The sequence below is a fragment of the Lepisma saccharinum genome, chromosome 20 (genome assembly GCF_977018435.1).
Source record: "Lepisma saccharinum chromosome 20, izLepSacc3.1, whole genome shotgun sequence".
Lineage (NCBI taxonomy): Eukaryota > Metazoa > Arthropoda > Insecta > Zygentoma > Lepismatidae > Lepisma > Lepisma saccharinum.
The window spans coordinates 4,513,764-4,537,534 of NC_139248.1; the positions used below are offsets into that span (position 1 = coordinate 4,513,764).

Sequence of the window (23,771 nt, forward strand, 5' to 3'; positions counted from 1 at the left end):
CGGGACGAACACAAAAACACAGCTTTTCGCGCGTTATGTATGCGTGTGTGTGAGTGATTAACTGAAATTTTCTAAAATCATATTAGTTATGAATGTGGATGATGTGAATGAATATACAAAAAGTCAGAAGTTGGACAAAGCATTAATGGTAATCGGAAGTGAAGAAAATGTAAACGAATACGTAACGAACCATGCAGAGTTCCGTCTTTCCAGCTGAACGAAATCACCTGTTCGGTTCCTTCGTGAGTTTTGTGTACAGTGAATTGCGGAAATGTACAGAAATATAAATATGATTAGGAGTACAATGGATTTGAACACATCATTCGCTACAAACTGGATAAATTCCTGCCGTTTGTGTTTAATGGATGACGGAATCCAGTTGGAAATATTCGGAGAGGAAGGAACAAGTAGAGAGGTCTCGCACAAGATACAGGCATGTTTCCCAATAGTGGTAAGTATAGGGTGACCAGATCCTTACCAGCAAAAAACAGTACACACACATACCATGACAAACTTTCTTCAAAAAAGGAAAAGCATAAAGGACAAAAGTTTTAAAAATAATTATTCTTTTATTTGATGAATCCCTGGTACTACTTTACTATACGTGAGACGCCTATCAATGATTTATTTCGCAGCTTTTTACATTACTAACGTACTATTCTGCATTGCGGAACATTTCTTTAGGTGAAATAATGAATTTCCAACGAAAATAATGGGTACTAGTTTACTAAACATTTACCCTTACCCGTTCATCGCGCGTTGTGGCAGTGTTTTGTCGATTTGGAGTGTGCATGCAGTATTGCAACTTGTTCACCTTAAAAATACCTAAATTTAAAAAAAAAAACAAATTGAAAACATTTCACGAAATTTTTTCACCAAAAAAAGTTGAATTTTTGACAAAGAGTAATTATTAAACCATTGATGTTAGCCCCAAAAACCATTGATGTTTGCCCCACAAACCATCCACGGGTAGCCCCAAATACCATTAACGTTAGCCCAAAAATTCACGATAGCCCCCACGAACCATCACGGGGACGAGGTATGCCTACTAGGCTAGGTTAGGCATGTAACAGTGATATAGCCACCCCAAAATTGCTCATTTGTCGCCATATGGATCAGTTACCGATCTAGCCACTAATGATATAGCCTATCGGGTCGTGAGAAAGCATGACAGTTGCATTTCATGATTTTAATATACTGCTGGACAAAGAAAACCGGACACCTTAATATTTGACATCTGAATTGCAATGACAGCTCGCAGGTATATTACAGAATGTTTGGCAGATCATGTCATACCATATGCACCATTCATAGGCCCGCACTTTGATTATGCATTCGTACTTAATTCAGTTTCTGCGTCATTTAGTTAGCCTTCGAATCAGAGCTTTTATCGACCCATTGCATTATCACAAAAAATGCAAGTGTCCGGTTTATTTTGTCCAGCAGTGTATAAAGAATAAACATCAAGCATGAAATGCAACGAGTCATTTTAGGGGTGGCTATATCTTTGTTACTTGTAGACACTTACCATAGAAACTTTTTTTTGGTTGTGTTCCTTGATGTTTATTCTTTGTATTAAAATCATGAAATGCAACTTTCATGCTTTCCTAATATCCGAAATGGTCATTTGTATCTGGGTCGCGAAGGACTGGTTTCCGCGTACATAGTTTGAGGAAATGAAGAAAATTATTCATTTATTTACAGTATTTTGCACTATACTGACATATATTTTTTTAGTTATGCATATATACATTGCGTATGTGTGCAATGTCAGTTTACTTACCTTATTCTACGATAAATCGTGCTTCATTCCATACATTAAAATTTTTTAAATTCGCGGATTGCAACCCTGCCATAAGGGGCGTGGCTTGTATTTGTGGCTGGAGAAAATGTGGCGTTCTTCACATACGTTCCTTGGGCGAGGTTCAGCAAATGCTGATCTACCACCTAACCCGTTGGTTATCATCAAAACCACCTTTTTTTTTCTTTTTTTTTCTTTAATCTGACACAATTGGCGCAATTTATATTCACAATTCACTGCTACAAAGGAAATTTGCCGCAGTCACAAAAGTTCAATAAAAAATATTTTCAAATGTACTGTGGCACTAAAGTGGTCCTTTTATTATAAACAAACAAGTTTTTCCCATCTGGCAATCTGGAAAAAAAATATGCACACTTTTTTTTCATCATTCAACTCCAGTCCACATGACAGAACAAGAGGTAAACGACATAGGGTTTCTGAAATTCAACCCACTTCAATACTCATACTCTTGCCTGGGTATAGGTGTTCTTTGTTACAGTCCCTTCATCAATTTCATCACATCATCGTTCATCCAACCAACCTCCTGTATACTTTGATCTTTGTAACCCTTTCACTGTTGAATGTATATTTGTGACAAGGTGCTCAGTGCTGAATATTTTTTGCAATTGGGGTTAATAGGATAATTACTACTTCAGTATGGTCCCAACACCTCTCACTCATTTATTTCGTAATTTTTAACATTCGTACTTACCTATTCTGCATTGCGAAAGATTCTTCAAGGTGATATTTTGCTGTTGTAACGAAAATAATTTGAATTTTTGACAGGAGGAGTAATTATTGTTCTTCCTTTTTTTGCTTGCGAAACACACAATATGGCAAGACAGCTTGACTAGTGTGGTAGATCATCAGTGGGTATGCAGTGTTTCCAACCTTCTCAACCAAAAAATCCCCACGAACCATACACGCATAGCCCCACAAACCATGCAGGGATAGGCCCACAAACCATGCACGGCAAGGTTAGGTTAGGCAAACATGGTTAAAATTGTCATCTTTTTGCAAAACAGTGGCATGGTTGGAAACACTGACAGTGGTTACGTCATCAAACATACACAACATCTGGTTCACGTAGTGGAAGGAAATGAAAGCAACGGCAATTGTGCGTCGGAAAGATATTTCTGTTGAAAAATGCATGTATTCCAGGTGAAATACATTCCACGATGAAAGAAAATACCTCCATGAACTTCTAAATGCTACAGAAACTCATTTCCGTAAGTAGTTTCTTGTGTAAAAAATGAAGAAATCAGTTGGGACCATATCGAAGTGTTACCATAGGATATAATCCTTAGGTGATGCCTGAAGATCAAACAATATCCAGGTGCCTTGGAAATTTCCTCTTCCCACATAAAATAAATTATAACGCATTAACTTAGTTTTATGCATTGAAGGGGCCAGTCTTCACAGTCAGAACTAAATAATTGATAATGTTTAAGATTGTTTTATGATTTTTTTCAAATTCTCCTAGCAGAAAGATTAATTATCATAGAATTTTGGCAATCATTGTCGCACGAAATTTGAACTTTCCTTAAAGTAATGAACACTGTTTGAAAAAAAAAAAAGAAAACTTTCGCAGCATTCACGGTTTCCATGGACAACACATTCTCTGTTGATAGAAGCAGCAAGTATTGTAAACTAGTGGGAATGAATGTAGAAGTGAATTGGAACCTTTCTGAAACTAATCAGCACAGTTGTTATTTTGAAAGAGTCCAATTTGTGGGCAAAAATAAGATGAGAGCAGTGGCGGAGCGTGACCTTTCCAACAGTGTAAGCCTAGCATAAGCCTAGCATAACGAATGCTATTCCCCGTTGTGCTTATTTTTGGGCTGACATGGTTAGTGATTTATCCACACACATCGACACCCCCCCCCCCATTTTTTCAGAACACTTCCCTGGAATTTTTCACCAAATTAAAAATTCTGGATATCTGATAATTAAGTCAGTGTTATTCCTATCACAATGAGTAACGTATCGATACAAAATATGCAAAGTTAGATAAAATAAATAATAATAAACAAACGAAAACAGAAGGAAACAGACAGGTGCTGAATACTTTTTACAACCGCATAACCAAGTATCAGCTCCGTATCATGAATCGCAAAATCGGCGCACTTTATTTTTTGTTTCTGTTACTATGTCTGCTAAAGAAGGAAGGGGTGGGCATACCTATATCCACAAGTTTCTTCTTGGCAGCAAAATCCTTGCTGGACAACGGCGTCTTCAACAAGTTCTCCACCCCACCGCACAATCACACTCATTTTATTCCATAATGCATTTCACTACTGTATCACACCACAGCACATGGACGACAGTCCGCTTTTCAATAGATGGAATTCGCAAAAGCAATACCTCGAGACTTTAACAAACACACAGCAAGAAGGGGGAAACAAAAAGAAACCAGATCCAAAATCGGTCACTGCACAAAGCAGTGATCTTTCTGACTGTGAGGGGAATATCCCTTTCGGATATAAATAAATTCCCTCTCTTGCCTTAAAATTCCCTATATTTAGTAAAAAAAAAAAAAAAATTCAATATAATAGAAATGCTCACAAATTGTAGGGATATATCCAGAAATTTCTATCAAAGGACATGTACAAGTGCTTTCTTAGGATAGTGTAAAAGCAAATCTAGCACCTAAAATAACATAAACAGGCTTTTCGTAGGTTGTTCAAAGAGTGTTTGAATCACGGACTATGTAATTAATAATATTTGGTTCACATCTGACATGAAATTTGTAAAATTGGTTCAATCTTCAGTTTTCATTAACATTTATTTCACTTTTTATCTCAATTATTACCAGCTGAGTTCATACATAAACGGAAAACAGAGTCTTAATATGTCTAATGTTTATGCTCTCCTACAAGCGAAAAACAGAAACAACAAGAATTTAGCACATTAATGTGTATCTAGTTTTCCCGTATCCCGCTCATTTCTAGGTTTCTCCATTTTCCCCTTCCTGTTAGTTTTTTGCTTCAGAATTCCCTGTTCCTGGGGAAAAAAACCCTCCTTGAAGCACCACCGGCTCAAATTTCCTTTGCAGTCAACCATTCATACCCAACAACGCTGGAGCCCCTCCTCTCGCAGGACCTGTGTCTCGCTGGTGCGTATTCAGTGAAGCCAACCCAAGCATAATGGTGCTAAATCTCGCAAAAGTTTAAAAAGTCGTTTGTAAGTTGGGAATATAAATAAATCAAGAGGGTCACTTTTAGTTGTGGTTGAATTTTCTCAAACTTTTTACATAACGTCGAACTCATGCCGTTGATTAAACCATTCGAATTTATATTTGTTTATGTTATAAATTAATATTTATAATATGAAAATCACAGAACAATTTAGTAGTATGTAGCATAATTTCGGAGTTTAAACGACACCATGGATCTCCAGAAGGGGAAGGGGAGGAGACACTTCCTGAAAAATGAATGCCCACCATTTTCACACATATAATTTCATTTCAGTCACATCAAATTGTTAATTATTGTAAGGGCGTTGCAGAAAAATGTTAACTTCAAATTGAATTAGTATATTTTGAGAAGGATAATATACCTAGTTTTCCCCAACCCCTGAAAAAAAATACTTTGCTTAATCCTCCCTGGTGGAAAGAAATACTGCGGACGTCCATGAACAACACTTTTTCTAAACATGAGGTTTGCAACGCTGCTGTAAGCCTCTGCCCGTAGGTTTACACACCTAGGGTTTCGACGCGCTCTTCTCCCTATACTCCTTGCTCTTCTCTTTCCAGATACGGTGGGCGACGGTAGGCACTGCTCCTTCGAGGTCAGAAATTTGTAAGGCAACATTCAGACGGCTTACAACTTTCCCCAAGCAAAAGGCAGGAGTTCTCATGTGCCCCCTGGTGCTGAAGTGTTGCAATCTAACAAACAGGATCTCGAAGACTGGTATAGGGCCGAGATGAAATTTGAAGTATTTACGAATTTTGCCATATAATTACATACATTTTACTAGAACTAATAAAGTGTAAGCCCGGCTTACATGGACGCTCTGCGCCTGTGTTAGAGGTACCTTGTGCAAAACTCCCCATTTCGCATGACTATTTCCCTCTTCCTCAAGGGTCTCCCTTATCGTACAACCTTGTGTTCTGACGTCATTGGGGAATACTTTCATTGTTAGAACCTAAGGTATTAGGTTTAGTTCTCTTAGCATAAGTAATAAATTTACAGTGTATTTATGCTAAGAGAACCTAACCTAACAATGTAGGCATTCTTCATCTGAATGCAAAGTTGTCCTCACGTAAATCAAAATTGAACCATGTAAAACTGCATACGTAGCTTGATGAAATCACTATAAAACAAAAGGAACTTGAGCCAAATCATTTATAAGAACCAGAATGTCCATCATTCGATTCATTTGTAGTTAGTAATTTTTCCATTTCTGCTTCTATATTGCTTTTCACGGCCAAATCGTCCGCAGAGCGGCGGAAAGCGCACTTGGCGGCAAGAGCTCGTCTGCTGGCAAACTTGGTGCAACATCCGCATAACTGGAACCGCCAGCTGTGTGATGAAATAAGATTGTACAATTGCATGGACAGTTACAATTAGAATAAACATGTACGATGTTACACGAGGTGTTGGGAATGTTCTCCTCCTGCATCCAAACCATTTACGGTATCTTTTTAGCAAATTTTCACTAACAAGTATCGGTTTCTCTTCAGAAATTGCTTAATTTCTCTCCTGATATTTTCTTTCAATTTTTCTAATGTATGGTTCAGGTTTAAATGCTTGGTAGCTCGCCGCGCAGGCAACTTAAAAATGTCTGTTTCTTGTGCAAGGGGAAGGGGGGATTTTTTAGGATTATGTTCCAATCGTGCTCTAACTTTGTCTACTTTCTCCTCAGTAAGCACACGTTGTTTCACTCTTCGCTTCTTATCAAGAACAAACCCTGTTTCCCGAAATTTGTTCACAAGTTTTCGAACACTGTCTCTGTGCGGAACAGGAACATCTGGGAATTCTGCTGCGATACGGCTTATAACTTCCTTCCGTACAAGAATTTGTCATGACTTAAGAGTTGTAGTACATAAAAATTTGTTGTTTCAAATTGCACAGATAGTGTGGCATTATTAGAATACAGAAAAGCACCTGTAATACGTAAAGTAAAACAAAACAATCTAAAACACTTGTTAACGCCTTAACAACTTCACAAACATGTGCAAACTGGACACCAGCTATCTGGATACTGAAGCATTGACGCGTCCAGTGCCAAGGTCAGCATACAGCTGTGGGTCTAAATCCTGGCAGACGTCCTCCCAACTGCCCAGCGAGCAGGCTGCAGTTCCACAGACGACTCGACCGTGAAAGGCACTGTATAAGGTAGCATGAGGAATGCAACACAACAGGTGTATCTCAGTGTGAGGTTGTTGAAAGTAAATTGTGTTCAACCAAGTAGACGCTGTATGCAAAATGAGGGGTGTTTGAGTTCAGAAGATTCAACAAATGCCTGTCTGCTACTTTCGTTTATTTGATTGGTTAGCATGCACCACATGACCATACGTCACACTGTATACCATTCCAGAATGCATTGCAAATGGTGCAGACACCAAATACACTATGTGACACAAAATCAACAAAGTAGAGGACTTTGTGTTGCACTTTGTAACCAGTGCTAATCAGTGGCGGCTCGTGGTGATCCAAAGTGGAGGGGCGATAGCTCACAAATTTGCTTTATTTTACTTCGACTTTTGTGCAACATTTGGCTAATTTGTGAAGATGGGGATGAGTGATATGATTAAATTGATGAATGGACACTCACAAAATCCATGCCCAGGTAGGGATTCGAACACGGGACCCCTGGCATCGTAGCACGATGTGCTAACTACTCCGTCACGAGGGCCGGCACAAATTTGCTCTACTAGTAATGTGAGTTTAAATGATGAATTTCTTACAATAGCCAAAGTGATAAGAAATTGATACGTTCGTGTTTACCGAATATCATGTTTTACACGTTTTAAATTAATAATTATTTAACAGTAATGCGTAGAAGATGGAAGAAGAAATAGAATTCTAACAAATTTAGTCGTTTAACAGAGGGGAAAATTCAGAAGATGGTATATTTACACATCTTGATAAGCACAGTGACGAATATTTACGTGCATTGATCGTGAAAATTTCTAGTAAAAAGTTACACAGAAAATGTCTCCTGTCCAACATGACTAATTGATATGTGAAATAGGGCACCAAAATATATATCTCACTGGAAAGGTGATATCTGCGTTACCAGAAGCTCTAGTAAAAACTTCAAACTTACCAGAAATCTTCAGACATGATTGTAACTGAAGTTCATTCTTCTGTCCTTCAACGTGAAATTTGCGAGTGAACTCACGACTTCCCTTCTTTGACACTTGTTCTAGATTCAAATTTGGACTAGATTTTTTATGTTTATTTTTTCATCAGACTTCTGGTTGAAAAACTTCGCACCAACAATTTCTCCACACTGTTCATCGCGACAAATGCACAACTACAGCACACAACTACCGAAAAGGCTTCTTCACTTTTCCATGGAAAACGAAGAAACAACAAGTGTCAATACTATCTATCGTCTTCCCATCTGGTCGTTTTATTGCTTCGGGGTTGACAGACAATTTTGCCAAATTTTAAGAAATTTGTAGTTCACAGGTTCCTGTAGGGGCTCTTGGTGAGTTTAGATGATGAGTTTCTAATTCATTTAACATACGCCTTGAAAATAAATTGGAGAACTGTGTCACATTATCAGGAATTTTTTCAAATGTGCTAATCAAAATCTGTATTTAAATCTACATGATGTACTTCACATCATTGTAATCCAAATGTACTTTTCACTAAACTCAGAAAAAATACAACGCAGATATACGATAATTTTGCGTGTAACAAGAATCTATAGCCAACTTCCATGGCTAGCATACCTTATTACAAAGCCAGGGCTCCTGGGTTCGAATCCTGGCATGGGTATGTGTGTTCTTTGTGAGTGTCCCTCCATCAATGTCATTATATCATCACTCATCCTCATCGTCGTGATTACCGAAAAGTAGCAGAAAGCGACGGTAAATAACAAAAATCATGCAAGAGTCTGTACTTTTCCAGTTATCGACATTTTCTTTCCTCGTTGAAAATTGCGTTATTTATTTCTCTACTCTTATGTTATAAATGAATAAGATTATGGAATACAGAATATTTTTTTTTCAACGGTTGGTAATTTTCTTTCTTATGTTAACTTCATTGCTTCTGGCAACTCTTCATTGTTTACCGTTCTCCGGAGAGAGGGCCAGTTTCGCCTAGGGGGTGGGTTTCGGACGACAAACCCTCCGTCCTCCCAGCCAGAGATCCCGCGCATGTTATTCCCACACCCACAGTTCCCTCGCCTCTTACCCCTTGCGGCCGTGCCTGAGAATGCTCTATGTCTCGTAAAGTGGGAGAACAGCACCCCGCCAGATTTCTCTCGAAGTTCTTTATTCCCCCACACGGTGGCGTGCAAACTTTGCAATTGTCGCGGAAGAATGAATACAGAACTGACTAACCAACGATCTAAAAGCAGTGGAATATTTGCAATTCAGACAATGTAAAAGCTAATATATAAATGTTAATGTAATGTTTGTTCACTTGTGGTTGCACATGGCAGTGCGGCGTCCGTATCGTCCTTATGACCGGCCGCCCCTGGTGCTAATACAATAAAAAATGCGAAAAAAATCTGTAAATATATTAAAACGTGTAACATATCACTCACTATTTATCATAGATAAAAATTTAAACTAAGTAACTAACTCTGTAGCCTTCTTAAACCCGAAGGTTCATGGCTGCAGCAACACAGGCCTTCCATCTGTCCCTATCTTGATCAAGATCTATATACTCTTTTCCATCCCTACCGATTTCCTTTAGGTCTCAACGCTGTCTTGGCCTTCCTACAGGTCTCTTACCATCAGGTTTCCCAACAAGAATCCTCTTTCCTCTCCCATTCGTGCCACATGGCCTGCCCACCTAAGTCTTCTTGATTTAATCATTCTAATAATATCGGGACATGAATACAAATTATGTAGTTCTAAATTATGTAACCTTCTCCACTCACCTGTCTCCTCATCCCTTTTAGGTCCAAATATTCTCCTAAGGATCTTATTTTCAAATACTCTCAATTTATGTTCCTCTTTTAATGTAAGGGACCAAGTTTCACACCCATATAATACTACAGGCAAAAATTACTGTTTTGTATATTTTAACTTTTAGTTTCTTAGATATTAAACGAGAAGACAAAAGTTTATGAAGAGAGAAGTAACATGCATTTCCTGAATTAAGCCTACTTTTTATATCCTCTTTAATATAATTTTCATTTGTTAATATTACTCCTAAGTAACTTAATTGTGTCTAAGATAAAAATCTGCATTTTTTATGTGTTGCAGCTTTATAAAACGGATCCACTTCCCAAGAAAATATGTCACAGATGCCTCTTCAAATTGGAAACAATTTACGAGTTTCGAAAGCAATGTGTTGAAATCAACAATGCACTGTTGAACCATCTCTCATCTTTGAAGCATTTACAGGAAGTCAGAAAATATTTTACTTGTTTAAAGGAAACCAGTTCATCATCCTACAAGGTAATGTTATATGAATAGTTTACATAGTGATGTGTAATACTTTACAATATTAAGTATGCTAGCGTGGTTAGTTTTTATAATAATTTTGAATATTTTATATTGGAGGACTCTCTATTATTTTACAGTAAAGTGTAAATGATGAATTTTGAATATTGCTGTTATTAATGTTAATTGTTCAATGTTTGTGCTGTGATATTTACCATTACAGGGTCTCTACCAATCAAGAATGTCAAGAAAAAGTCAAGAAATCAAGAGGTAGGTCAAGAAAGTCAAGAAATTGTACTTGTGGTCAAGAATTTTGTTTTCTTCTTCAGTATAGTGAATTTACATTGTCACATACCTGTACTGAGATTTGATAAAATTGAATATTTGGAAATCTAAAATTGTATTGATTTGTGGTTAAGATTTGTTTATGTTTCTTAACAATTACATTCTTGTATGCTTGGAGCTTTGTAAAAATATTAAATAAAGTAATGTGGCCATTCCCCATCCAGGATGAACTCTGAAGCATTAATAATTAAAGCAACTAAATGTCTTATTAAAGTACAGCTTCAGTTTTTCCTTGTGGTAGGGGTTTTTCATTGAATAAAAATATATATTTTCTTAATTTACAACTATGCCTAAGTAGGGGATGATTAAATAAATGTTAAGAAAAAGTCACAAATTTTGAATTTGTTTTTTTGATAGGCACCCTGCATTATCTTTCTGGTATCCTGCAACAGCATGATAACAAGGATAGTGGTGAAATTGTGGTCTATTTCTAGATACATGTAGATGCAACCTTGCCATATTATTACTCTGTGGATTTAACTCATATTCTATATTCCTTTTCCGGAATGTCTGGAGTAGCTATGCGCAGAGGCGAAAGCTTGTGGGCGGGGCCAGACTAGGTGGGGAAGGGTGCAGAATTCTCCTAGTAGGCTTGCGAGCTGTCATGCTTACTACAGAACTACTGGACCAGTCAAGTCGCCCCCTCCCACGTGGTTCTGTCCCCTCCGTGCGTTCATTGGACGAGGCACACAGCCGCAACGTGCGCCAAGGACGCGGAAAAGGAATATAGATTTATTTTTATGCAAATTGTGATAGCTATCTTGTAGATCAAAAATAAGTGCCAATCCACAAATTTCTGTGTGATTATTCATAATTGTGTGTGTTACAACTTTCATTGCTATATTAGAATAAATTTATGATTTACCTTAGTAGTATAGTTTTTCTAGAGTGGATGTTTTGACCAATGAACAGTTGTCTTCATCAAGAAAAGCGTAAAATGTTCTTGCAGCTAAAATAACATGAATTGGAAATTCAGTGAAATATTCAGGTCAAAATAGATGAAAATGTACAGGAATATTAATAATAATAAACAACTAAATGACAACGTGCTGTTGTTATCTGGAAAGGTATAGAATGAGGAACTGGAGGTAAAATCAGCTGAATAATGTCATTCCAACTGCCATAATGTACAAGTCATCTCACTGACCGAGCACATTAAAGGTCAACTTTTGGACTCCACCAAAATTCCTGGGTTCAAATCCTGGCCTGGGTGTTATTCATGTCTCTTCATAAATTCAATTTAATCATCACTTATATCCATGGTGCAGCTAGCCAAAATTCGACAGAAAAACAAAAATGCAAATAACATTTGATAATTAGAGGCATGATGATTTTATCATCCCCGTGATGAAGACAATTGTTCATTAGTCGAAACGGTTAGTCTACAAAAATCTACACCACCATAAGTTACCTTGCAATTTTATTTTACTGCAAATTTCTGTGCCATGAGTTGAACAACCTAACAATGAGCCTTATGATTAGAGGCATGCAAATTTCGTTTTTGACGAAAACACGAAATCTGAAATAACATGATGTCATGTTCCTTTTTCATGTTTCTGAAAGGTCTGAGGTGCATTTTTCTACCCTGTTTTGTCACGAAATAATGCGAAATGAACTGCAAAATGTGAAATTGACTCTCAAACACGAAATTTACTGTTTATATACCAACACGACACTTTCTGAAGTCTGAAATGTCCTGTGAGTTATGCACCTCATGGAAAATTGATTAATTCTGCTGTAAATATTTGAGAAGTAAAAATGGACCCCTTTACACAGGAATAAACTTAATACTCTGGTAACTACATAAATGTGCTATTAGAAGGGATACGTTTATTTTGTGTAATAAGTGCAGTTTTTGAATCAAATTTAGGATTATATTCACAATTTTAAAACCAAAATGTCATCTTATATATCACTTTTGATGTGATCATTCACCGCTATAACACCGAAATTTTATTTTATTTACTGCTTTTGAACCCGAAATCAACTCTGTTTTTGTACCGAAATTTTGCTTTTTTTTTTACCAAAAATATGTGCCTCTACTTATGATGTTTTTTTTCCTATGCAAATTTACTATAAATTTCTATGTGACATGTATGTTCAACAACTTAACAATTAATGCGAATATGATGCTTTTTTCTATTCTTTTGCATGTTGACTGACAATGTCAATTGCAATTTCGATAAAACTGAAAGTAATATATTTTCACTGATTTCTTCTAGAATGTTGTGGAGCACATTGATAAAATTGCAGAATTTGAGAACCCTGCTCCAGTTCCTCATGTGGATAAGGAAAAAGAAAAGAGCAAAGAGGTTGAATCACATGTTGAGAAAAGATCACCTGAACAAGAAAAGGACAAAACGGAATTTCAAGGGGTATTCCTCGAAGAGGGTTCAGCTAACATATTTCTGAAGGAATATGTTGATGATGACGAAGATGATGTCCAAATTATCAGTGAAGATACTGTTGTTGAAACAATAACGATACTGGATGGGTAAATATTTACTTCTCTGTCTCTCTTTTAGAACTCGCCTGGCTCAAGCTCTGATTGTGTAATTATTATGACACATTTGCATTTCCTACTTGAATCCAATGCTTTGTGGGGCCTCCCCGATGGCACAGTGGTATGGTTGTTGCCTTGTAATCAAGGGGTCCTGGGTTCTACACCCGGTGGTTTGGATCCCACTTTAAACTGTAAGCCCAGTCCCGATTAGCCTTACTGTGCATAAAGTGGACTTAAAACACCAACTCAGTCAATCACATGATTTTTATTTAATGTTGTGATGATTTTTTAAATTTAAATGGGATCTTTTTGATTTAAATCTATTTTTTGATTTTAAAAAAAAGTGCTTAATATTTGTTGTTTATTTTTAGAGAGGGGGGAGGGGGGAGATAATACATTTTCATATTGTCTTACAGTTAACAATGTGTTCACTCTGATGGAACAAAACAAGGTTTCAGCATTTTTAATTTTTTTTACATTTATTTAGCTTAAAAGTTCAATTTCGCCTTTTTTAGGATCTCAACTCCTTTTAGCCATTTTTAGGACCTATAGGATTCATGTATTTCATTAACGAATGGCTAAAATAAAAATATATGTTAGAATAGTGACGTTACCAAGTAAGGAATAAAATAGGTTAAAACCTGAGAATCCGGGTCCTAGTTTTGAGGCAAGATAATTAGTGTGTTTGCAGTTTAGTTTACATGTTACATTTTTCTTTTGTATGAGCGTCACTTTTCAGGACATTTATTTTGTTCACGTGCTTTTCCTTTGAAAGTGTCTTGAGTATCCAAGGATGATTGATGATTGAATGATTACAAGATCCTGTAAATGCCCAGCTGGTACTTATACCGGGTGGCCAGAATTAAAGTTACCCAACTCAGAACACTCTGTAGCCTGTTTGAGGCATCGTAGAACTCTGAAATTTGGTGAATCCACTATGCAGACCATGGGGAAGAGGATGCCGATAAAAAAAAATAGTTCAATTTTCCACCACCCGGTTAAAATGTGGCGCTGCACTTCCATGATGGGTTGTGATAATGACGTAAACTGCTCCAATTGGTTATGTATTTGCCTTTACCTTGCAATCTTGCAATAAATGAGAGATTATTTTCTTGCAACTTCCACCCACTAACAAATGTCTTTCTAATTAGTCTTTCTAATTAATAAATCGACTAAATCACTTGACATGATTATTTGTACAACCCATCATAGGAGTACAGTGCCACATTTCAACCTGGTGGCGGAAAATTGAACTATTTTTTTTATCACCATCCTCTTCCCTATGGTCTGCATAGTGGATTCACCAAATTTCAGAGTTCTAAGATGCCTCAAACAGGCTACAGAGGGCTCCAAGTTGTGTAACTTTAGTTCTGGCCACCCGGTATGTACCAGTCACCATCATCATGTAGTGTGACTTGGATAATGTTTAGATATACATGACTGGAGTTTTACATAAACCTTAAATTATGTTGTTAATAATTAGTCAAGTGAAATTTGATTCTGGTAGTATTTTTGGGGGGGGATAATACTGAACTTTTGGTTATATACAAGGCATGTTGTATTACTTTTGAATTTTTTTCTGTAATTAGCAATAACAATTGCCTAATTTTTTCAGTGTGAATGAAACACACATATAGCAACTTGTATGTACCATTTTTAACTATCAGGTGCCTCTTTGGGGACAGGCTGAATTTGAAATTTTGCAGAAAATACTTTTTTTTAACTTTTTTTCCCCATAAACTTATAGCCCAACCTGTACTGAACAAAATGAGAAATGATTTGTAATTCATATTAAATTTGTTTAAAATGTAGTGGAATTTTAAATTTCCCACTGAAAACATGTTGGGCGTTCACACAAACACCAGGGAAAACAGCTTGAATATCTAACGGTTAATGTATTTTCAGTGGATGTCTTTCCGAAATTTACAAAATATTGTTGTGCATCAATCTATAAATTATTTCTTCAACTTCTTTAACCTGAGAGTGATTTAAATCTTAATTTTTAAAAATCAAATAACCTCTGATTTTTGTTCTTCCAAGTTCAATATGAGGTGCTTAATAAAGATTTATTTTGTGATTCCCATTTTTTAGAGACGGAGAGAAGGTTGTGGACCTGGACATCGAGGATGATCCTCTGTCAAGATCTGCCAACAGTGAGAAACAAAGAAGCAGCAGCCTTACAAGTAAAGAGTTGGAGGAAAGAAGATATGGGTGTAATATATGCGACAAAGTGTTCAACAGAAGATTCAAGTTAGCCGACCACATGAGAGAGCACGAAACAACCACCACTGGAATGATTGAAGAAAAACCCAGCACATCAGCACTAGTTCAAGGAGAGAACAGTGCAACACCGGCACCACTTGTGAAAATTGAAACCAACAACATTGAACCAACGATGCCGAAGCGATATTATTGCAATGTGTGCCCGGCTCAGTACCGATCAGAACAGTCGCTCGAAGAGCATTGCAAAATTCACGACAAGAAAGTGAAGATAGAAGAACCCGTGGTGCCTCAAGTTGCCGAGCCTGAAAATTTGAGGTGCGGAGTCTGTTCGTTAACATTTAGCAGTAGATTCCGATACGATGCTCACTACAGTGGACACTTGAAGTGCTCAGTATGTAAAACTCGGTTTCACAGTGTAACCCGTAAGCAGGACCATGTGTGCCCATGCAGGGTGTACACTGCAACCGCATTGATTGTATGTGAGCCGTGCGGTGGTGCTACATATAGTACAGCGTCCAAACTCGTAGTCCATCGCGATAGATTTCATCCTGATGGTATAAACAAATGCGAGATGTGCAAAAAACAGTTTATGTTCAGAAATGATTTGTATAAACATTTACTTTGCCACCTTAGCGTTAAGTTAAAAATCAAGGAATCAGATTTACATCCATGTAAATGCGGCAGGAATTTTGTGCACACGAAGATGTTGTTATATCATCAGAAAGTTGGCTGCAAACGTGAGGCACAAGAGTATGTAGAGCATGTAGAAACTGAAAAGAGGTATGAATGTGAAATATGTTGGAAAGTGTTCACTAAAAATGAGGTATATGTAAGCCACAAGTGGAGTCACATTAAGGAAGGGGTCGATGTACACATATGTAATGTATGTAATGATGTATACACTAGGGTGGACAAATTGAAGATGCATGAAGCAACGCATAACAGTGAAAAGGAAGGAACAGAGTGTAAAATACCCAAACTGGAGACTTCTAAAACAAAAGTTGATGCGAAAAATGAGATAAGAAGCAAAGCACGTGACGTAAAAAGGATAAGTTTTAAGTGTAAAAAATGCCCAAAGACATGCAGTACATTTAGTAAATTGAGGGTTCATGAGAGAACGCAACATGGAAAGAGAGAATTAAATGAAGGAAAGCCAGAAGAGTGCAAGACTGCGAATCCAGAAAACAGAGTTGAAGAAGGCAGCCAGGATGTCACAAGTGGGACCAATATAGACGAGGACAGGACAGAGAGAAATAGTGATAGGTTGAGTACTACAAGTGATGCCGCAGTCAGTTCTACAGGTGATGCAACTCCTAAAACTGGAGACGAGATGTTCGTTTGCGAGTGCACTAAAATCTTCAGGAGCTACCGAAAATTCGTAAAACACAAGGAAAGCCACAGTCAGAATAAAAGATTTCCGTGCAAGTATTGCAATGAAAGGTTCCCGCATTCGGATTTACTTTGGTACCACATGAAAGAAGTGCACAGTGGAGACAACTCTTACAAATGCAGCGAGTGTCATAGAACATTCAATCTTGTCTCGGCATTAGCGAAACACCGCCAAGTCCATTTAAAAGCTAAACAGTATATGTGTAAGATATGCGGAATGAAGTTCTCTGAGAGAGATGCATTGAAGGAACACAAGAACAAATCTGACGGTAGTTGCTGTAAATATCATACGTGCTCCATATGCATGAAAAAATTCAGCAATACCATGACATGGAAAATTCACGTTGACATCCACGAAAAAGTTGTAGAGAAGAACCCAGAGCTGGCAGATGCATATAAGAACTTAGATTCGCTGAAACAGAATCGAACTCTAGCAGAAAAGGATGGGCTTCTGTGCTGTGACTTTTGCAACAAAACGTTTCCAGAAGCAGTAGCTTTGGTGTCACATTTAAAGGACCATGCATACGAAACATGTAACTTGGATGAACTTAATCGAGCCAGTTTGGACAGCGACGAGGAAGCGTTTGCAGATGGCGGTGAAGAAGATGCCAGCTATAAGTGTAATTACTGTGGGACTAGATTCAAGATGAAAGTGCAGCTTCAAAGACATGTTGCACGTGTCCATGAAGAACTAAAGGTGATACCATGCGACCTATGTGATAAGCGATTTATTAATTCTAAAGCTGTGCTTAGACACAAAGGTCACTGTCATCCTGAGAGGACCCGTGAAAAGAAAGAATGCACTAGGGTAACCAGATGTACTTTGACAGTCGAACAAGAAAATCAACCTGTGGTAGGATCAAGTGTGTCGGATACTTCAAGTGATGTGTTGAAAAGTCAGCAAGAACCAAGCCATAACAGTTCAAATGTTGAGCCAGAAACTCTTCGAGTGAGTGAAATTGAACAAGAAGAAACCTCTGGTCAAAGCTCAAGCATTTCGCTGGTTCCCTCGGATCAGTCTGCGAGAGAAAGTCTGGTGCAAACTGTTTCAGCAATCAAGAACGAAACATGCACATATACCACGGAAAGTGGTAATTCAGTAGAAACTGAGAAAGCATCCGTAAAGAATCTGGCTCTCCAAGAGGAATCTCAAAATTCTCGAGAGGAAGAATGTGCCGAAGAGGAGAGTAAGCATGACAAAGATTCTTTGAACAGTCTGAGTTGTAGTAACAGAAGTAAAATAGTTGATGATTGTAATGATGTACGTCGAGAGAAGGCGAGCGAAGAGAGTAATAGGGCAAAGCAAACTGCTGCTGGAACCTCAACATCAGAGCATCGTTCACCAAGTGATAATACAAATTTGCTAGCAGAGACAAGCTCAGACATGGAAAGCCATCAAGACAGTACGCTAGGAAAAACATCAGTTGACAAAAACCGAGAAGAATTTGAAGGAAAGCATGAAGAATATAAGAAAAAACAGCACGAAGACATAAAGAGTACAGATCATAACAGCAAGGAGAGTAAAGAAAAGAACAGCGACTTTCAGATGACAAGTGATGGTCGATTTGGATGCTCAAAATGTGACAAGGTCTTCGAGGAAGAAGATTCATTCACGTCACACTTCAAGAAACATACTGATAGTCTGGATTATCACTGCAAGTACTGTTCATCTGCTTATCACTCTAGACACAGGCTAAAATCCCACATTAAGCACAAGCACAAAGAAAAATATATGGAAGCAAAAGAGAGAAAAACAAACTGGAATAACGTTACAAGCAAATTGAGTGAGAAAACATCTACGTCAACAACTGCGACTGAAAATGCAGGTGAAAATCAGAGATCAGAAAATAATCCAACTTCTGGTCAGGCGAACTTTAGTAAATTCCATAGCAAACAAATGCTTTTTAGAACCAACATTTTGCAAAATCCTTTAGATGTATTTGCCGATATCAGGTTCATGCCTAAACCTGGAAATACTCTGGGTAAGGAAAGTGGAGAAGGTGAAGATTCTGCCAGCAGTATTTCTACAAGTAATTGGCAAGCTCACAATGAGACAATGGAAGAAACAGGGTTAGAAAAAACATCAGAGGATAATATGGCCAATGACAAGCGAGATTCTACGAAAGACCTTTCAAGGGTGAATAATACCGAAAGTAGTACGTCAGACGAGATCTACACGCCACATGCAAGTAAAAGTGAAGATTCTACAATGAACTTAGCGGCTAAAGACAATACAAATAAAGAAATAAAGACTGATCAAAGTTCGTCAGCAAGTAAGGAACTACATCAAGACAGAGTCATGGTTGAAACAATGTTTGAAGATTCGTCCGAGGAGATGGATATCGAAGATACAGTCACAAGTGTGGGTAAGGTAAAAGAGGATGAGATTCGACAAAAAATTCTTGCCAATATGAAGATGCTGTATGATGATGATTCGATGGACAAATCAGCTGCTGGCTCTCCTTTACAGACTGACCATGCCAAAGACACTGCAGACTCCTCCAAAGAATCACGTGAAAAATCATAACACGAATTTGTTTTTGTAGTCAGAGAGATTCTTCACTTATCTTTGCAAGCATAATTTGACTGGTTAATATTGCTTTTAATAGTATTTACACAATTGTATATGTAATTTAAACTTTACCTTTTTTGATACTTTTTTTGTTCTTACATGTAAAATGAAGCGAATTTTCTAGTATTCATGTATTTTTTTTGTGTAATAGGAATAATGTGAAATGGAATGAAAGTAATTTGTTTTTCTGAATCGTTTGAATGGTTGTAGAATCAATTACCATATTGTAATATTCACAATCATATTGAAGTGTGAGTATTTTGTCAGTGCTTTTTTGTTAATGTCCATATTGTTCTTATCTTCAGCGTCATTGTCAGTGTGATAAAAATGGCTGAAGACAATATTCAATTATTGAATTTAGAATCAAGATATTTTCAGTTTGTGTGTATATTTTTCCGCATCAACCATCTTAATAATAATATTGTTATTTTCTGTTTCGTGAGGATCAGTGTGTGTCAGGTGTTGTGCAACACAATCAAGAATTTAGGTTGTGAATATTTAGTTCAGCTTTTTATTTTATGAAATGAATGAAGTTTCCTTGTATTGCTTTTTTTTTTTTTTCTTGAATGAGAAATGAAATTTCTATATGCTGTATTTTCTCTGGCAATGATGTTTTTGTTTCTTTGTTATGTTTTGTGAGGTATTGAGAAAGATTATGTATGTTAGGTTGGTGCACAATATGAGACCAGTTTAAATTGCACTGAAGCACATTTGCACCAACATTGCACAAACTCGTGAGTTTGAAAATCCATGGGTCAGGGTAACCCTAGACTTGGGATCATTTTCCATTGCAGCAATCTGAAAGGCATTCAGTGCAAATCATGAAACCCCAGCTTTACTCTAGGATAGCAGCTAGCCTCAAAGCAAGTGCCTAAACGTCATACAGATGGAAGCACGTGATTGGTTACCTGTTTCGAGAAAGCGTGGTTCCACTCGTGGTGCAACTGCATGACAAAAAAAGAGAGAAAAAGTGGGGGTAACGGGACTTTGGTATCTCCGTAAACAGTGACAAGGGACTGCAACAGGAAAAATTGAAGCACGTGATAAAGATGGGGAAAAATATTTACGTGAATAAATGTTGATATTTTATTGCAGCTTGCGATCATAGTAAGTAGTTTTACTGTGAGGTTTGCAGTACATTTCGATGTATGTACATGTACCTTCATGTAATATTCACGATCGTTTTATGGCTAGGACTATTCCACTTTCTCTGGCTACTGGGTGTATGTTTACGTTTGTATTGAGTCTGCAATTTTACGTACTCTATAGTGCAGAATGTGCACAGTAAACATCTGCCCAAGTATATATTTAATATCATTCTAAATATTTCACGCTTTTTACATACACAGTTTGTGTCTGATACTACCACCCATTTTGCATTTCTTTAGTTTTGAAATTCCGAAGTGATACATTACCGGTTGCAGATGGCAGCCATTACTCTGCTGCACGTGGGTAAGCTCCACTTTTACTCACTGATCTCGGAGGGTAAAGTTGACCCTCTTTTTACTCGCAGCTTACCCAGCGTTTCTGTTGGTGCAACAGATAATCAGACGATTCTTGGGTAAGTGGGAGTTTGCTCTTAGTCACAAGTAAATCACTAGTCCCATCTAGTTGGCTGCACTTTTTGACACTCGGTTCAGTGCAGGTGTATCCAGGGTAATAGTGGTGCAAAAAAAATGACGTTCAACCAACTAGATGGAAAACGGTGTTCAAGTTCAGAAGATTCAACAAATGCCTGTCTGCTGCTTTAAATGGTCATTTGATTAGTTCGTACTCACCACGTGACCACACACCGACCCAGAACGTAGTGCAGATGGTACAGACACCAAATACACTACTTGACTCCAAATTAATGTACTAGACGACTCGGTGTTGCACCGTGCAACCAACTAGATGGGGCTAATGTTGATGCAAACGGGCATTAGTGCTTCTGTGCAGAATTGGTGATTGCATTATTATAACTAAATTTAATGTGTAATATACAATTATTAGAAATAATTGTGAGCAAATAATCGTTGTGATAGAACCAGACGAATGTAACTCCAAATGCTCTGAAGAACTCCATTTGGAGTCAGGCGAATTTACATCTACTTTTAAATTATTTTGTTAGCACCTTCCAATATTATGTAACTCTATCAATTTCATTTCCCCCATCTCAATTTTCAGCTACAGAAAATATATATATATATTTTTTTTGGAATTGTGATGGTCTGACACTCCTTGAGACTTGACTCTAGGACCATCCTCAGTCTTTAGAAAACTGTGAAATATATCGATTTACTGAAATAATTTTCTTTTAATTTCACAGCAAACTTTACTCTTCATTTAGATGCTTTTATTTTCTAAAAATATTATGCCATACTTTTTTGACAGATGTGACATCATGCACATTATTTACTTTGTAGTAGGGATGGGCCGATATGAAATTTTGGCCGATACAGATATAAAATTTACCAGTACCGATATTCAACTGATCCAATATAAAATTAGAAATGGTCCTTGAAGAACTGCCTTTTTAATAAATGTGTGTTTCAAGGCAACTGCAGTGCAAGAGAAATTGCATATTTAGACATTTACTTTTTTAGAACGTATGGCATGTATATTATCCATAAAAATTACAACAAAATATAGAATTTTGCACTAAATTATCAGATAATAATAGATATATCGGATCGGTAAAATAATCGGTAATTTTACCGATAAACTGATATGATGCTAAAGCTGGAAAAAAAATGTGTTTGTGTGAAACAATTACAACATAACAATTGATTTCTTACTTCAAAATATTTTTTGAAATTGGCCAGAATTCACACTATTCGTGGTAACATTAATTGTTTCATGCTTTTATTACCCTTAAGTGTGGTCTGCCTTGCTAACACTTGAAGTTTTAGAATTGGAATTCTTATTGATTGATTTGCGAAGATGGGGATGAGTGATGAAATTGATGAATGGACACTCGCAAACATCCATGTCCAGGCCATGATTCGAACCTGGGACCCCTGGCGTTGTAGCATGATGTGCTAACCACTCTGCCATGGGGTGGCTTATGTAGGAATATGGTTACTCAAGTTACAGTGTGAATGCACAGCATGCAAATTGAAGGAGTTTATATTTATATGTAGGATGCTCTTTGTAATTTTATATTCATGTGTGAGAAATCTTATCATGTTTGTCATAAAAGTAACCGTAGCACTTTAATTCTTATGCATGTGTATTACAAAATGTTACCGTTTTGCATTTCATGGATGTGATCATACAATGACGAAACATTGTAGCCAGAAATATGTTCTTAATATGGCTAATTGGTTCCTACATGCAAGTATTAACTTGGTTTGCATAATATGTATATGCTATTGTGATATGCAAAGTGGAGTTGGAATAATAACTTTTAATTTCATGTACACGCGATGTTTTACTTCGCATGTGATCATAATGGAGAATTTCTTGTTTCTTTTGCACTATATGCGAATATACACATTTATTTTACATTGTAAGAGGCCAAATCTCACTGCACCAAATTTGTTCAACAAGCAATGCAAATAAATATCCTGTATTGAGTGAAGGTTTACATTAAAATGGCAAATTTAAGTTTTCAAATAATTACTGGAGTCAAAAGTCTTGCAATGTACTGTCAAAGATAGTCAGTGTAAATAAATGAATTTATAATAAAAAGTTTGTACAAAAAATTGATTTATATTAATATTTTAAACTTCAATGCGGGATACATTAATATAACAACTGACATGTGTATTCGCACATCATTCTCAAAGCAGCTGTCAAATGCATGGCATGTCAGGAAAGTAAAGATACAATGGAAAATATTTAAGGCATAAGTTGACAACATTTTCAGTACTGAGAATGAATGCTACTGGAAAGAGTAAGTATCATGGTTACTGTGAATGTTGTCTACTTATGCCTTGCATATTTTCCATTGCATCTTTACTTTCCTGACATGCCTTGTACTTCTATTTTGTAGACTAATTATTGGAAACAGGGCGACAGAGGCATATCCTGATAATTTGACTTGGTTTACCACAACAATTCTTATTTGTTGTACAGTGCCTTTCTCGGTCTAGTCGCCTGCGGAACAGTGGTTAGCGCGGCGGAAAATAAGATCGTGTCTACCGGCAAAGAGGATGCAATATCTGCGTAAGTGGAGCCGCTAGCTACGTAAGGAAAAAAGCTCATACAATAACATGGACAGTTACAATTAATATGAGCATGTATCTTCTTACACAAGGTGTTGGAAATGATGTCCTCGTGCATCTACACATTTACGGTATTTTTAAAAGAAATTTTTACTAACACGTATCAGTTTCTCTTCCGAAATTGCTTCAGTTTCCCTCCTGATATTTTCTTTCAATTC

The 23,771-nt window shown here is 37.0% G+C and overlaps 1 protein-coding gene across 1 annotated transcript; it reads left to right on the forward strand.

The window, feature by feature from the left end:
* On the forward strand, positions 1-23,080 carry LOC146003661 (uncharacterized). Its single transcript, XM_083142015.1, has 4 exons — positions 1-451; positions 10,194-10,388; positions 12,941-13,212; positions 15,313-23,080. The coding sequence occupies exons 1-4, from the start codon at positions 272-274 to the stop codon at positions 19,358-19,360; spliced, it is 4,695 nt and encodes a 1,564-aa protein (XP_082998141.1). The 5' UTR covers positions 1-271; the 3' UTR covers positions 19,361-23,080.
* The last annotated feature ends 691 nt before the right edge of the window (positions 23,081-23,771 follow it).